The sequence below is a fragment of the Pagrus pagrus genome, assembly GCF_965226575.1.
Source record: "Pagrus pagrus genome assembly, chromosome: 10".
Lineage (NCBI taxonomy): Eukaryota > Metazoa > Chordata > Actinopteri > Spariformes > Sparidae > Pagrus > Pagrus pagrus.
In genome coordinates, this window is record NC_140194.1 from 27191254 (window position 1) to 27209169 (window position 17916).

The following is a 17916-nucleotide window of genomic DNA, read 5'->3' on the forward strand; positions in this document are numbered from 1 at the left end:
ACATGCAGTGTGTCAGTTAATTAATTCCTTTTAGAGACTTTTATTTTCATCCTTAGTTTCTTTTCCTTTCAGCTGCATTCCCCTAATTATAATTTTATTAGAACCTACTGTGGAAACGCAGTCAACCATAGTTAAAATAATTTACATACTTGCGACCACTAGAATAAAAGAGCTGTATCAGTGGTTGCCCAACAGCGTGCTGAGAGAGGATGTTTGTGTTGTTTCAGTTTACCTGGCTGTGCACAGTGTTCAGCTGGTTGTTGAAGGTCATGGTGAGGTTGGTGGAGGTGCTGGGGGCCACGTGGGTGATAAAGGGCGTCTTGCTCTGGTTGACTGTGTCGTACATGTTGACACGGCGCTTGCAGATCTCCATGTTTTGGAAGCATGACTTCACACTGTGACAACAGAGGAATGAGTATTACGTTTTATTGCACTGATCAAAATTGCAAAACATGCAGACAACAACAACAAGGGGCGCGTCCGGCTCGTACTGTGTGCTGTGCGGGAAATCGAGGAGATGCGACATGGTAACGAAGGGGTGGTTGAGCGTTTCAATCGGGGTGATCCTCTTGTCCGCGTCGATGGTCAGCATCTTGGTTAACAGGTCGATGAACTCCCTCCTGTCGGCCTTCTCCGCCAGCATGTCGCTGCCCTCCAGGTCAGATGTCATGTTCACCTGGAGGCAAACACACAACCATCTTAGCATTTATTTAAAAAAACCCCTACGACGGCTGATCGAGCATTCAAGGTCTCTAACGTTTCTGCAGACGACAGAGAAAAATCTCTCCCACAGCTTCTTCCCATGCAGCGGCCTATTAATACTCGCAAGGCCTCATCAGTTAGGGTGTCAGCGTGTGTGTGTGTCACAGAGCCCAGTGATAACCTTGCACCTTGGTGACATTATAAACATTTGCACTGGTATTTATAGCGCCACTTGGAATATCTCCTGGCGCCTCCGCTGAGATTTTTTATCTATTCCTGAGATGTGAAAACAAACAAAAAACACGAAGCCAATAAATACTGCCATTGGCTGGTCGTTAAAAAAAAGAAAACCTTTCACACACAGGACACCATTTTGTGAGCTGACACGAGACAACTTAACCTAAATATGTTCCGAGGCAATTCTGGGAAGCTGCCTTGGAACATCGTGTTGCTTCATCTGTATTAAACATTGCGGCTTAGGTTTGTGGATAAATACTGTGCGAAGTAGATTTGTGCAGATTTTTGCCCTGATGAAAAACAAACATAACTAGGAGGAGTTGATTCGTTAAGCAGGGGAATCATTCTGGGGACTGGCTTTACTTTTAGGGGTGATGAATGAAGCGGGCGGGACAAGGTCATGATAGCAAGTCGAGCAAGCGCATTGTCAGGCAGTGCGAGGACAGACACAGGGACAGGCAGCCTTGTTTATTGTGACTGCCGTGCAGAGGTAGCAGGCCTGTTTTTAATAAAGACGCAGCGCTTATCTGTAGGCCTGCTCCAGGGGCTATCAGATGTGCTGCCAGTCAACACGGCAAATCTGATTCAGTTCTCTTTCTCTATGCAGGTTATTCAGGCTCTGTAACCATTCCTTCTCTGCTTGCCATCTCCACTGGCTGTGATAAAGGAATAATCTGCAGAATGAGGTGAGAAATAATCACATCGTCCTCCGCTAGCGAAGGAGATGTCTTTGGGTAATGTACACGGTTTGGTCGCACATGCATAGCAGGTGGGAGTTGGCTGAGGCGTGCCAATATAATCAGGCTGGATAAGAAGAAGAAGAGGCCACGAAGGGGAAAAAGAATTTTTCATCCATTCAATGAAAGGACGTGAATTTAGCAGATAAAAAAGATATTTCATGCTTCATTTTCTATCAATAACAGCAAGAGGCAACTTTTGACATTTTCTAATCTAGAAAATGAAAACGGTCACCGAAAAAACTTAAAGGGGCTTCAGCTAACACGGTCAGCGTTGCGTGCCTCGCATGTCAACGATGTTTATGGAGCCACATCTGTGCCACTGACATGCCATTCTGGAGTAAGGGCAGGGACGGCAGATGTCGAGCGGAGCGGCAGATTGGGCTACGCCTCGGGAGATGTGGTGCTAGGCAAACTGGATGCAGGCCTGTGTTGTGCACAGCACTACAACGTGCAGATTTTCCCTCAAACTTTATGTTCCCAGCTGGAGGAGTGGCTGAGGAAAGGGAGAGTGTATTTGTAAGTGTGTGTGATAAAAGCCAGATAACGTTGAAGACCATGCTGCTCCTCCTGCCATGGCTTCACGCCCATCAGCAGAGATATTGAAGGACTGCAGATCAAAGTGAATCCATTTTTCGAGCTGTGCCGGCCCTTCTCCCATCTACACCGGGCCTCAAGTTTTTCTCTGAGATTTACTCAAATTAGATATACTTGTGACTAAAGCCTCCCCACATTTCCCACGACTGAAAGGAGGTTCATTATCTCTCGCTGGCACCCAGCCCCTCTGTCTTTCAGGGCCTTTAGCTATATCATCCATTATACACGCGGAGGCAGATGTCCACAATGCTGACTTGTTTGTCGGGATAGTGAGATGGGGCAAAATAGGCAGTTTTCACCCACACTAAGCTTGTGCAGTATCTCCTCTGTGTTTTTGTAGTAAGCTGAGTCTGGCTGCGACAGTGAGAGGAAGACGGGACACAGAGCTTGAAGCGTAGGAGATAGAGATGACCCAAGGGATATCATACCAGTGCAGGTTGGTTTCATTAAACTCAATGCTGCATGTGTGTGTGTGTGTGTCTGTGTGTGCAACTGTAAATTCAACAAGCCCAGGCAGCGATACTATCTTGTCCCAGCCGACTGCATGTTATTCCAGACAGGCCTGACAGCGGCCCTAGGCGCTACTGGACAGCCATAATTGTCTCCATCATTTCAGTCACTACATGTGTTGCCTATGGACACTTTCCAAAAGGCTGCTGCTGCTGGTTGCTGGCCATTTTCCAAAAAAAGAAATAATTCACCTGCTTAACTCTTATCTCTTGGCTAGTCATTATCAGAGGCAGGATCGCGGTGCGTGATGACAAGAGAGCACTGTCACGGATTCTGGGAAAAACATTGTAATTTTCCATCAGCGCTGCCATATCTGCCAGCAGAACCAGTATTTGGCCGAGCGAGGGCGAACAAAACAACAGTCACTATCAGCTCACTGTCAGGCACGTCCTACCAAAATGTCATGGCTGCATGTGAACTTTCCCACTGTGGAGAGATGAATTCAGTCATAGAGGGAAGTGACATTTGATGTTCAGTAGCAGTGCTTTTCCATGTATACATAAGGCTATATAAGTCACTTCCTGGGGTTATGTAAGATCTTCTAAACAAACAGATTCCCACAGGTGACGTGTGGAGGGAGAGGGGCTAAGCAGTTGAGTCATGCAGACGCAATATGGTGCTGATCCTGCTGAGCTGGTTTGGGGAAACTGACGGGGGACCTTATGGAATGTGTGCATGAGTTTTACACTCTTACCCCCCACATGCCTGCGTGCACTCTAGATGTTCAGCATGAAGACATAGCCACAACACAGCTTAAATAAGAAAGCAAACTGTACATATAAAACATGTTAACCAGCCTCGCCACATGTTCAGCTCAAATGTCTGTCTGCAACTTATTAGATGGCGGTTAAGCGAAATGAGGAGCAGAGGCAGAGTTGAGGAGGGGGTTTCAGTGAACAGCTGCTTTCATTTTACTCAGATTCTATATAGCTGCAGCGCATCTGGAGATCAGGCCTTGGCAGGATTAATATTGAATAAGGATTTCAAATGTTTGATAAGACACTTCTCGGGATGTGGTGGATCAAACCGGACTTGACTAGACCCAGTCGATGAAGGCTTCAAATGCCAGACAGGAGGGTGTGTTTGAAGACTGCTGTCAGCCTCAGTACAGCCTACCTGTGCCATGTCATCCAAGCAGTTGAAGATGTACTTGCGAGCCTCCTTGGACTTGATCCCCGTCTCACCCTCGTGGTCCTCTGGAGTCTGCGGGAGACAAGAAGCAGATGTTCCTCTCAAATCACACTTCCCCTCTGGAAACGCACTATTTACATTTGGCTCATTACAGCCTCTTGTTGCTGATGTGCAGCAGGACTCAGCTTGCCCTCTGAGCAACCCTGGGGTAGCACACAAACACTCATCTAACAACCAGGAGAAGATTGGGGGAGACTGCATGTGGAGGCACACACTATGTCACGGAGGGAATACACACTGCACTGCAGCTAAAAACCAGCACACACGGACATACATTTACATAAACTATATGAAGACGCACAGGCAATTATAAACACAGGTGATCTTTCTTTTTCAGGGATGCAAATTTACACAAAACTAATCTGTGTTGACTATGGAAACCTCCTGACTGAACACATGATATTTTTTAATTACAGTCAGCAAAGCCACGCAGCTGCTGTTACGTGGAAACACATGGCAAGGTCACATTAAAGCTGAGCAATCTGTCTTCGGAGTGGAAAGAAAGAGGTCAGGATGCCTTGAGGTTTGATTTTCCACATACCCGAGACACTAGAAAATCATGAGGAGTTACAGCGGTGGTGTCAAGCGTGTGCTAATAATCTGTGTCTGTGTCCTGCCCACAATGTTGCTGTCAACTCTTATCTTGAGGAACTCAGAAACTCCCTTGTTTGAACTGACAACAATGTGTTTTTAAAAAGGCCTCATGCAGTTTTTCAGAGTGACTCTGAAACTCTTAGTACTGGGTGCAAATTTCTTTTACCTGACGTGCTAAAAGCCCATGGGGTGCACATACAGAGCATATACACTATTATACATCTTCATTTCTCCAATCATGTTCATCAGTTTCTGTCAGTGTGGTATGTTACCGGGATTCCTAAGGAACAAGTGCACCCGAAACAGATCAATCCTCGGCACAAAGACGTGGTTAAAACACGGCCATACCCTGCAGAGATGGATCAGTATTTGCAGTTCAATACACTCAAGAACTCAGTGAGTAAGTTCACTGCGTGGCTCACGAAAGTTCAACTTAAGTTAATGAGGGTACACAAGAAAGGAGCAGAGCTCCTTATTGAGTGGCCTACATAGAGGGACAGTGGGAGGGGGGTCAGAGCAGACACCCTCTGAGACGGAGTCACCAGGCCGGGACTTCCATTTGCCAGATCCTCTGTGGGAAACAGATCCATTTTGCTCTTATTACTCTCTCACTTTGTTTATAGACAGAAACAGGTCCATCACAGTGAAGCCAGAGTTTGTGGAGTATCAATGACAGATGTGTCCGGCAACCATATCACCTGCTCAAAAAAAGTACTTAAACCACTCTGTAAAAATACTTTGTGACAAGCAAAAGTCCTGCATTGGAATTGTTACTTACAAATATGTAAGTACAATCAAGAAAATGTATTTAAAGTATTAAAAGTTAAGCAGAAGAATGTCCCCTGTGACCTTTATACTATACTGTATATTACTATTTTTTCATTTTATTGTACATACTACTATATAATCATCAATATCATTAGATTATTACTCATGCATCAATGTGAAAGAAGGATTTTACTGATGTGGTTGGTTGAGCTGGAGCTAGAGTGAGAAATGTGACCCAGAGCCCAAAGTGACACTTTCACAGTATTGGTTTTGACGAAGCCTCTGAATTCTTCGATTAAAAAAAAAGATAATTATTAAATATAAAATTATTACAATCATTAAAAGGAAAAGCAGCAAATTCTCACATTTGTGCAGCTGAAAGGATGATTTAATGACTTAAAATAGTTGCCAATTTTCTGTCAATTGACTTTAAATTAAGCAATTCATCATTTAGGCTGCGCTCGTGGAAACTGTTGGGGAGCTTAATTTTTGACAAAACATCGGATTTCATAAACTCTTCTTATGTTTTGTACGTGTAATCCTAATTTGTGAAGTATATTATAATATTTCCCTCTGAGATGCCGGGTGAGCAGATGTCCTGAAAAATTCGACTAAACCTGAGTTTTGATTGGTTAAAGCCTAAGAAAATGTTAAATACTGATCGTAGTAAAACGTTTTCTTGCTGTTGCCCACCATTTAAAAGTCTGTAGCCTACATGACTTATGGCTGTTGTAGTTTTTTTGTTGTTGTTATTGGTCGTTAACATTGAATGTGATGTAATGGAGGCCATGCACACCCTGGCCACGTGACCACACCTGCCCCCAACTCCCTTGGCATGATAAGAAAAGACTTTGTCTTCAGTAGTAAAGTACAAGTACCCCATAATTGTACTGAAGTTAAGTATTTGAGTAAATGTACTCAGTTACGTTCCTCCACTGGTAAGTTGTGTGTTTGTGTGCATGCATTTGCATCATTCAGGCTGTACCTTTAGTCTCCACAGCGGGTAGGTGGAGTCTGTCTCTCTGTTGAAGAACCTGTTGGTCTTTGTCCCTGCACTCAACAGATACTCTGCAGGCAGACCCTGTGTCTGTGAGATGTACCGGATCTGCAAGACACAAGAGGGAAAATTCATTTTTAAACTCTTCACATTATATGCATGATTGAACCGCAAGTTGCCTTTAATTGGGGAGCACTGTGAATTCTTCCAGCGGGTGCCAAATAACAGTCAAAAACTTTAGGATGGATGTTTTTTTGGCAGTTTGAAAATCAAGGCTGACAGTAACTACTCCAGACTTATCTGGCTGAAATATGCATAGCGCCCAAACATGACCTCAGCTCAAGAGTCTAAGATTGATTTGAGACTTGTAAATGAGACACTTTGCTAAGTTTTTTCGGGCTTGTGAAAAATCAGGCGAGCTTGTTCAGTGATGGAGCACAACTTGCTCAAGGTTTTCCCACTGAGCCTCGTCTGACTGATAGAGAGAGGGGAACGCCGCAATGTCTTGCTCTGGAGCACAGGGGCTGCGCTAATTGGACAAGTGGCTCTGTGGCATCTGTTCAGATAAACAGGGAGGCTGCGCAAGAATCATCAGGGGCTGTCAGGGGGATTGCAGAGGCATCCCAACCTCCCAGACTCACTCACAAACACACACTGATGGAAACACACAAATGCATAAACATAACTGCACGCAAACTCCGATTCACGGTTATGCTAGCACCCAAACAATTTGAAAGGCCAAGCAAGCGTTATATGTTACCTGATCGTATTCAGAGGCCCCGGGGTAGAGGGGCCATCCCAGGAAGAGCTCGGCTATCACACAGCCCAGGGACCACATGTCTATGGCCTCACAGAACGGCAGGCCCAGGATGATCTCCGGAGCCCTGGAGACAGAGAAAACACACAGTATGGTTAGAAATCAGACATTTTTGTCTTGTGCCGGAGCTGTAAAAGGAGAAAAATTAGATTATGACTGTAACATGACTACATTGTCATTTTTCAATATAAAGTTTTATCTGCAGGAGCCTTATGAGGAGCTTCGTTTCACACTTCCTCTGAGCTCATGGAGAGCAGCCCAGTGGAGTACGCACAGGTCAGAGGAGGAAATAATCTGCGCTGCATATGTAGGAGTGAGCTGGAGACCGTCCACAGGTTTTGGTAACGTTTCTGAAGCCAGTGCGATTTAATTAGACAACGCAGACACAAACACACACACACACAGACCGTCTCACATTTCCACACCAAGACAATTTGATGAATCCTTAGTGTCTGCAGGCTGTTGTGATATCCTAACATTTATCACTCAATGCATGCTTGAAAAAACTTGACAGGTGTTCCTTCTTATTGCTTTTTTAGGCTGTTTCCACCGGAGCATCCCAGATTACACACACACAACTCTCTGCCCCACGCAATGGATATTTCATGACTCCCCTGCACTGCCACTTTATATCAGACTATCATCACCTACTGTATGTGCATTCTTTATATACTATGTATATTTGTACTATGTTTTCATAAATCAGTTACAGCATTATTTACATATAAGTTATAGTCCTATTATCGCTCTGGCCGATTATCGGGGGCGGTATTCAGCATCATCCTTATCATCAGCATTGGTGTTTTTTGAGCCCGATCAAATAAATGAATAATAATTAATAAAAATGCAATATTATGGCTCTGACGCAGTTTTCTGTCTCTGTCTGTAGTCACCACCCTATGGTCTAAAGCTCAGTGTTGCGCCCCAAGCACATTCTGATTGGTTACTCATCACAAGTAATAGTAATTCAGTCAACACTGAATAATGAATCAGCAAAGTGACTGGTAACTAAAGTTATTGAGTAAATGTAGATGTAAATGTAAAGTAGCGGAAAATGGAAATACAGAACTTTAAACTAAATTGTAGTTAGTTACCTTCCATCACTGGTTATTCTAAAATGTGACGCTAAAATTCTTATTTTTATGTATATATATATGTATGTATATATATATATATATATATATATATATATATATATATATATATATATATATATATATATATATATATGTATATCAGTTGCAAATATCAGTTATCTGTCTCCTACAAAAAACATGTCAGCTGATCCTTTATGTTCATATTTATTTTCATGTTTACAGCTGTTACACTGCTCATAATCTTATTCTTCTCTTTGTTTTTACTACACTGTCTATTTATTCTGCAGCACTATACTCTATGTGAACAGTGAGGTCGTTAGACAAATTCCTATTATTGACATTCTCATTGTAGGCTGTAGCAGCCTTGTTTGTATTCACTGTATATCCATATTGTCATATGTCAACAATAACTGTTACATTGCTGCGTGTTATCTGCCCACATCAGGAGAACATCTCACTGTTTTGTGATGCTTTTTTCCACTTGTAATTGTACTTCATTCTGCGTGTACTATGTTTGTGACTATGTTGTATTTTTGCGTTAGCGCTTTAAGCTGTGGGAAACGACTCCGTTAATACCCTTCATGTGTGCCCTGTTTGTGGAAATTGAGCCAGAACTCGATAACCGAGCAGCACCAATCGCTGAGCCCCATCTCCGCTGCTCAGACATGGGGACTGTGTGGAGGTAGCGGGGTGGTATGTTTACAGAGTTTCATGGTCCACGACCACAAAGCCATGTGGAAGCAATTATGCCATGAAAAATAAAAACAACATAAAAATTTTGTAGAGCGTGCAATGAGCTTCATTTGGGCTTTTAGTCGGCTACACATTCATTTACCGTCTCACACACACACTCAGTCCACAAAGAGACCATTTCAGTGGTAGAAGAGATAAATATCTATGATTTGATATGAAAAAAAGAAGAGATATTGTTTCAGTTATTTGAGCAGCACAGCAGTCCAAAACAATTCCCAACTTTCATTCAACACGTTTTATATCCTGTCAGAAAGACTAATGCACCTCTTGTGAGCTCACGTCTCTGATGGGGCTTAAAATAACCAAGAACACTGTGACTGTGCTCTCTAACAATCCAAAGCACTTTTAAGAGGTTCTCTGGCTGTCATCACTGCAGGGGGAGGGGTCTAACATGCTGTAAACTATTGGTGAAATTAGCTCCAAAAAATTTGCCTCTGCTAACAGAAACAGGCAGAACTCTTGTCCTATCTGTAACTCCAATCTAGACAGAACCGGTTCAACTGAAATCCCCCTCTATCTGTTAATAACATATTAAAAGCATGACACACAGATCACAGGAGCTTAAGGCCGATCTTGCAAAGTTGCTCATTCATCGCCGGGTTCACAATGCTGATTGCCGTGACCATGGTAACTAGGCTAGCGCTCCCCCTAAGCCTAGGACAGGCTCTGGCAGAGTTTCGGTCGCAGAGAGAGAAACGAGGGGGCCTGGCCTCGGTCCCGCTGGAACTGTAGGTACCAGGGAAACAGAGAATGTGGAGAACAGCATGGGGGGATGCTATAGGACTTTATAGGCCTGTAGGGGGGCGACGGGTAAGCGTTCCGAGGGCTGGAGGAGAATGAATGAACATACCTCACATACTTAAAAGCAAATTTCCAACTGTAGCCCTTTTGCCCTCTTTTCACTACTCACTGAGGAAAAGGCAAAGTGACAAGAGGGCACAGGCAATTCATCGCATACTGAGATACATCTAATATGGAAAGGCAGAAGACGCGGAAGATACTAAGTAAAAAAAAAAAAACCCGGACAAATGGAAGAGAGTTCAAGAGCGGCAGAGGCGCACATGAAGCAAATGAGGGGGAGCAGCGCCTCGCTCGATGAGGAGCTCCTGTCACAGAGGGTGGTTATTGGGGTCTCAAGGGCAGCGGTGGAACAGACACCAAGACAACAGTCTAGCAACAGTATCTTAGGGCACCATTACACAGCAATACAAAGACACCTTCACACGCAATGAGCCGAGACGTCTATCAAGGGGCTGCCAAAGAGGCATAAAGCAGCCTGCTCGGAGGCGATAGCAGAGGGAACAGCCAGGTCTACTTGGAAGGAGAAGAGATGGACACCAGGACTGGGCTTAGCATGATCCTCAACCAACAGCCTGTTAGAATGGACACAACACTAACAGCTGCACACAGATGTGGACAGATACAGAGAGGCAACACACCAGAAAAGTTAAAACTACTTAAACTACTCATAAACACACTTGAGCAACCTGTTATCCATCATTCCACAGTACTTCTTCAAACTGATCTGATCATTTCTGATTAGAGATTTCATCTTAACTGTTTACATGTACGCTACATAAAGATGTCTGATAAGAAGAAGCGTTTAAAGGTGCAGTATGTAAGAATTTCAGTTTAAAACATTCAAAAATTAACTAAAATAATCAACAGACTGAGAGGAAACTATTTTTCTTCAAGTTGATTGATTAATCAGAATATAACTCCTTAGACATGCGCAGAGTGCTTCTGCCAGCTGTGAGCTATCTAATGCCGGAAATAAGAATAAGAATTATTTTTCTCCAACTTTATTCAAAAATTCAATTTATTCATTCGTTCGTTCGCTCCACCTGCCAATACAATTTTCAAGATGGAGCCACATCAGGTCCTGGGAACCATATTTGGCTTTATGGTTCAGGGGATTCTGGCTTCGTTCATCCACAACTTGTTTGAACAGGTCGTTGTTTTGAGCTTTTCAACCATGGAGGCATTCCACGATAATAAATAAATACATAGCTCCAACAAAAAGTTTTATCAGCCACAAAACGTGCCACAAAACATGTTTTTGTCCCTCCTGCAAGCAACGTCACCTAATGCAGAAAACATATACTGTATTTAATCAAACCAGAGAGAAACATTACATCACATTTAATGTTTACATGGTTATTAGGCGATAATATTTCCCTGATGAAGGCATTATCAAAGGCTTGCAGCACCCCTCTCCATCTGATTAAAAAATCATTCAGAAGACTGGAATCGGATCAGTCTCTTGTGACTGAGGTGGTGACATGAGGCATTTTATTCTAATTGGGCTATTATTCTGATCATAAGTGGAATACTAGGGTCCATGTAAACGCTGCTTAATTAAAGTCTTCAGAAACTGAAGTCAAGTCACTTTACTACTCAACTGACAAAAAGTCCTTGACAAACAGAACAACAGACAAAAGTCTGTGAGGATTATGCTCTATTTATATATCCAAATATCACTGTTAGTACTTTCAACCCCCTGCTTATCATGCTGTCTGTGCAGAAGTTGATAATGGAAGCAGGCAGCGCTCTATCATCATCACAGAAATTGTGTTCTGCAATATATTTTACGATATAATGAACCCAATATACTGTAGCCCGGCCCAGTGTCACGTGCCCGGCCCAGCAGTCCTGCAAGGCATTTGTCTTCTAAATAGGATTCACACATTCCCGCACAAAAGCACATAACATATACCCCCTTATTTGCATGAGTATGAGTTCTCCAAAAACCTCATTTGACTTTGAGAAACCAAAAATATGTACGAGCCGTTTTGGGAAAAAAGAGCAGGCTGTTCTCACAATACGAGGCTGTTTTTTGTTTTTGTTTTTTAAACTCGGCTGCGAGGAAATTCTTCCCCATCGAAACGCATTGTAGAGATGAAAGCCACAGGAAACTCTTTCATCAGATGCTCCTTCAGATCACTGTGACTCCAGCGGACACATGCAGACCACAGGACCTTCAACCCTACCCCCTTTCTTAAAACTTAAACACCGAACTAAGTAACTTCCAATCACCATCATGGTATGTAATTCATACGAGCACACAAAGAAGCAGAAACTGGCAGCAGAGCCCCATTTGAAGTCAAAGAAAGGTGGCTTTCATAACAGCTGCCTTCAACAAAACCTACTTTCATGAGAGTGTGATTAGTGCTCGGGCTTTAGCTTTAGTGCAACGTTTCTATGCATGTGTGCTTAGCTGTGTGCCATGACCACACGGACTTTGCCCTTGTGTGTGATGGAGAGATTTGCTAGTGTTGATGTTATGCTTGGATCCATTTCAGCCTGAACCTTCCTGGGTTATGCTCCAGTGCTCTACTTTAGGCTGTTCTCATGGCTTCTCTGCCTCCTCTCACAGAAATCTCCTCCCGTTCAGAGAGAGACAGAGAGAGACAGAGAGAGAGAGAGAGAGACAGAGAGAGAGAGAGAGAGAGAGAGAGAGAGCAAGGGAGAGAGCAGAGGAAGGATGAGAGAGGGAGTAACATCGTTGCTCATGATATGAAACCACAAATGCAAATTCGCCTCTCCTGTACCAGTGCACCGCTGCCATTGCATGCAAAGCGGCCTACAGCTGTTGCTGATGCAGGCCTTTCGCTGGCAGTGATAAACAGCACAAACATCTGCGCAGCTCACAAACCTCGCTCCTTTCCTGCCCTCCCCCCCTTTCCTTTTCCTTCCTAACGTAGTAAAGCACACGAGATTGACAAGTCATGCAGATAGGACCACTTCAGTTTTTGATGTGAAATAAGAGCCTTCTCTATCGCACACGAGCAGCCACGTGTTGGGGGGTCAACGGAATTATTTCAAAGCTGCACTGTGACTTTTTTTAAGTGAAAATGTTGGTTATTCAGTACTTTTATTTTTGAACTTTCGGGCTTCTAGATTGGCAGAAGTATTTTTATTCTCAACATGTGTCTTTAAAGTACACCTAAAAGTCTCTCTCTTTGTTTGCAGGCCTGAAAAAAAGTTTCATAGTGCGCCTTTAGGGTATTTCAAGACTAATATGCTCAAAAAAAGGACACCAGAAGAAGAAAGTCTTACTTACAGCCCTGTACCCATGCTAGCGGATCAGTGAAGCTATACAGCTAGCGTTAGCATGCTAACATGCTCATAATGACTGAGCTAACATGCTGATGTTTAGCAGACATGACGTTTCCCTTCTTAGTTGTGCGTGTAAGCATGCAAGCTTTGGCCAGTTAGCCCTGAACACAGCACAGCTGAGTGTTGCATTTGGTCATAAACAGAAACAGAACACATTTTGACCTAACGATGGCAGTAGCAGTAGTTTTCAATCAGTCAAATATGAACCTCATGGTGGAGGGAATTCAGGGGAGCGTTGCCATTCACGGAGCCAAAGCACAAGCAAGGCTAAAAACTTTATTCTCGTCACCTGGTAATCACCTTGGATACACCATCTGAGCTGACACTGCCAATTTATCAGCCTTTATGCTGCACCCCACCTCACTCATCTCCAGCTGGCATGGCCACCGCAGACAGTACCTCTCAGAGGGTGGTGGCGGTGAGCTTCTCGCTGCAGACCATAGATGTCACTTACAGTACAGACGGTGTGCAAACCACCGGCTAGCCAGAGGCTTTCTGTGGTTTTCAATGGGGGACCCAACTGCATGAGAGGCCTCAGTGTTCGGGCTAGTGGCTCTGACAGCACTGGGCCTTGACAAAAGAAAGAGAGAGGACGGGATAGAGAGAGTGAGAGAGAGACAGAGAGAGAGAGAGAGAGGGAGAGAGAGAGAGTCTGCATGCTGACATCCTCCCAGCTGGCCTGGTCATTGATGAGCCCCAGTCCCCTTGGGAGCCAGAGATGGCACGACTCATGAATGGAGCCTTTCTTCTGCCACCCCAGCCCGCCCCTACACCTCAGCCCCTTCACCCACCCTCCTCCACTGCCAGCCCAGCCAACCCCTGCCTACACCTCACCCTGCCTCACCACCCACCCCCCTCCTTGCAACCCCTCTGCCAGCAAAACCCCCTTCAAACCCCTCAAACTAGGGCGCCGAGGCCAGGCTAGCGCCTCCCTCCCCGCTCGCCTGTCCGCCCTCTGCTCTGCTGAACCGTGCCTGCGCTTGGCTAGCCTGCCAGCCCACACACACACGCATAAACACACATGCAGACACACTCGCACAGACACACACGCAGCTGACATCACAGGCTGTGTGCATGTCAGGATGTATCCATCAGGCTGACCTTCCCTTAGCTTGGCTCCAGACGGGAGACTGATGGATCCCTGGAACCCTGCAGCATTTACACACACATAAATGCACAACACAGATGCACACACACATGGGTCAGCCAGTGTATGGTAATGGGTTTGATCTCTTTTAGTTTCCATTCTCCAGACTTCGTCATTGGTCCTTATGTAACTATGTTTTATTCAATAGCAGGCAGGCACGTATACTGGTAAATAAGATCTTATACTACTGGATATGTTGAGAGCGCTGCTATGGCATGGTGCTGGTGGGGGGCGGGAGAGAAAGCTGTCCAGTGCTAACAGGAAAAAGCACTTCATGAGAAAAGAGCCTCCCATTAACTTTTCTCCCCTCTATCTCCTTCTCTTCTTCCCCGTTCCTCCCTTCTCTTCGCCTCTTCCCCTCTCTCCATCCCACGCTTTCGCCCTTGCCTAATGTAAAAGGCTCCGGTCGGTGCTGTGAATGACTCCCTTCCTTCCCCGGGGTATTCATCTACATATTCATGCCCTCGAAGGTTCCTCCACAGCCTCTTTGAAGATGCACCATAGAGAAACACTTTTCTCGATGTATTGCATGGTGGTCGCTGACTGTGAAATCAATGTGCAGAGTAACATCCCCGACCGTGCACCTGTGGCTCGCAGGAACCCGCCCCAACCCGACACACACACACATACACACACACACTATAGCATCCCACCTGCTCTCATCGCATCAGAAATTGCCGTGCAGTGCACAAGCCAGGCATAGCAGCACTTGTGTAAATGCACATTTTATGTAGGCAGACAGTGTAGATGGCTTTTAAACGTAAAGACTGGGTGTTCCAGGTGGTTCAGGGATGGAAAGCGGGAGGGGAAGGGGGAGATCTGGACAAGGCAAACTTTTTAACAGAGTCCTTGAGAAATGTTGTCTCCCTCCCTGGAAGCAGGAGCAACATTCCTGGTGTTCAAGGCCTGAAAACAGGCCTCCCTCTCTCTTTGCCTCTCTCTTTCTTTCTCTCACTCGCAGCGAAAAAGCGCTGACGAGGCTGCCGATGTTTTACCTGTGAAAGTATTAGCATTCGCTGTGAGTTGAGCAATGCGCCGCAAAAAGGCAAACCAAAGCCTAAAAAGAAAGGGAAGGATCGGCATCCGAAGAAGTATTCACTGAAAAGCATGAGACTGTCATGGTAATGTAAAAAAGCAATAGGGAACTTTGACAGTACTGTAACAACCCAAATGCATCATGGCAGGCTAATGTAAAATATGGGTGACAGCTGCATATAATCTGTAACTGAGAGCTAACATAGATAGCATATGTGCATTCAAAGGTTGTCTCCGTTCCCAGTCTCACCATCTCACATTTAACCCCTCCCTTCCTCTTTGAAGCATTTTATATAATGAAATATTCAGCAGGCAGAGCGCCACCCGTGTCACCGTGGCACACATGGCACACATGGAGCCCTGCAGTCGCAGCGTGGCACGGTCAATATTAGCACACAGGATGTGTCGCATTCTCTCACATGGCATCACCCGATGTCGTTACCCACAAGCTGTTTCTCAAATGGCTGCATTAGATAACATATCAGGTTTACTGTTAGGTAACATCAAACACATAGTTTTATTGGACTTGCTGCTATGGAGACTTTCTCCACCCTCGGAGACGCAGCGTACTACCCTTTTCCACCCACCCTCTTTCATTAGCAACACTAACAACTACAATAACCAAACAATGAGCGCAGCTAGTTAAGACATCTACACCGCGCTTCATCCTCCCCGCTTGGTAATTACCTCTCTCCTGTGGTTGTTATTTCTCTCCAGCATGCGGCCCATCCTTGAGGTAATACATCTAATCTCCACCTGCAACCCTCTATACCTCCAACCCCCATCGCCTGGTGCAGGGGTCAAAGGGACAGATCTCTTTCAACTGGGTGGGGGGAGAGGGAGAAATGACAGAAAGGAGATGAGGCAGGGAAAGATGGAGAGGCCCAGGGTGGGCAAAACAATAGAAGATGGATGCCCCCTCAATCAGCACCCACCCACCTACACATTCACACACATTCGGTCCCTTCTGCCTCTCTTGTCAAAGCGAAGAGCGCCGGGAAGGTAAATGATGGGTATCTGTCATGCGGTGATGCTCTGTGTGCAGACAGCCTGGTGAGAAGATGTAGGGGACGCAGAGAGGGAGCCTCAAGTCTCTGCAGCCTTATTAGGGTAGTGGACTGACAGTCAGACAGTATTAGGCCATTCTACCAGCCACTGGCCAGACACTGACCCAACCCCCAGGCATGTGCAGCTCTGCTCTGACAGACTCAAACTCTCCAAGAAAATCGTACGTTAGTGGAATCTCTAAATAATACGTTGAAAATGGGGAACTGATATCGCGTCCTGGCAGTAAAAAGTAAATCTCACAAGAGGGTTTCTTAGAAAGTATTAAATCACTGCTGCTGATGCTTCAGAATGATGCCATCATACCCTCATACTCTGTTAGTCACTGATCTCCACTGTCAACAAGCCCCGGGGAAATATGTGGGTCACACAGAGAGCTCGCTAGGAGTGGGTAAAGCCAAACTAAAGGCAGAAATACAGACGGATGATAATGCATTCTAACATGCAGTCATTCAGTCAACCAGCTTAACCAGCTGGCAAGCCTGTCACCACGGCTGAGACGTTCACCGAAACAGACAGGGAAGCAGCGAGACACACTCTGCAGACGGTCAGTCAGGCAGATGAGATTGCGTCTGCTCGTCGCAGGGGGACGCTTAAACCGGAGCCTTGATCACTTCAGAAAATTAGAGGGTATAAGGGATTCAGGGAACTGGACTTAAACCTTTTCACTCAGCTCCAATCCATCCAGCACAGTGCAAGCCACAACAAGGCGGCCCTGAGCCCCAAACTGCAAAATAGACCGTATTTCATATTGTGTTCTATCACAGCCTTTCAGTCAAAAAGCCCAGCATGACAGTTATGTAAACTGCTGGCCAAAGCAATCACAATCTCATCTGCTTGCTTGACTGACTGTCTATCTGTCTCCCACTCTCGCAGTTTGTCTGTATTTTCTGCTGTCTGGCTGATGGGCATTATCGTTGTTTTATTGTCTAGTTTCCTCCAGCAGTGGCTTCAGTCCAACGCAGTCCGGGGCAAAATATTGCAAAGCTCTGCATCGATACGCCCCATTCTGTTGATTTAGGGTGACTAAGACAGAGATCAAGTGATAGGGGAGAGAAAGAGGGGGCACGATCAATGTGGTCGGCTGGCGGAGCCGTACTACTGGATATGTGGTAAAACAACAGACGCCGAAAATCCATTTGAAAATGTGGCGCCTGAGAACATATAGCTAGGAGCCACGGGGGCGCCGTCCTCCCGTTGTAATGACATACGTCTCCCTGCCATTCAATACACACAAACACACGCATACAAAACACACCTGCACATACACAGTTTCAATCATAAACGCTGCTCTGGTTGACTAGTTCCTTATTTCTGGGGCAAGTGAGGGAGCACATGGGGGAAACGTTTGCAGGGCAGGTTGAAAAAAAAAAGGAAAATCCCCTCCACCTTACCCCAACCCCAGCCTGCACTGACATACAGTACATGCGCTCACTTTCTCTACCTCCTCCACCCATCCCCCCCTTCACTCCTCCCTCTCTCCATCACTATCCCTTGTTTGACTACCGTCTTCCTTCCTCCACCCAGTCTGGCAGTAATACCATCTCCTG

General features: G+C 45.2%; 1 protein-coding gene across 4 annotated transcripts in view; it reads right to left on the bottom strand.

The window, feature by feature from the left end:
- The window catches only part of hipk2 (homeodomain interacting protein kinase 2), a 76890-nt gene that overhangs the window by 17266 nt on the left and 41708 nt on the right, over positions 1–17916 (bottom strand). For all 4 annotated transcript variants that reach the window (XM_084364042.1, XM_084364040.1, XM_084364041.1 and 1 more), the window contains exons 3-7: positions 7094–7217; positions 6322–6441; positions 3900–3986; positions 492–676; positions 233–395 (exon numbers count right to left, since the gene is read on the bottom strand). In XM_084364042.1, the coding sequence (XP_084220168.1) occupies positions 233–395; positions 492–676; positions 3900–3986; positions 6322–6441; positions 7094–7217 (679 nt within the window). The remainder of the gene's footprint in view (positions 1–232; positions 396–491; positions 677–3899; positions 3987–6321; positions 6442–7093; positions 7218–17916) is intronic.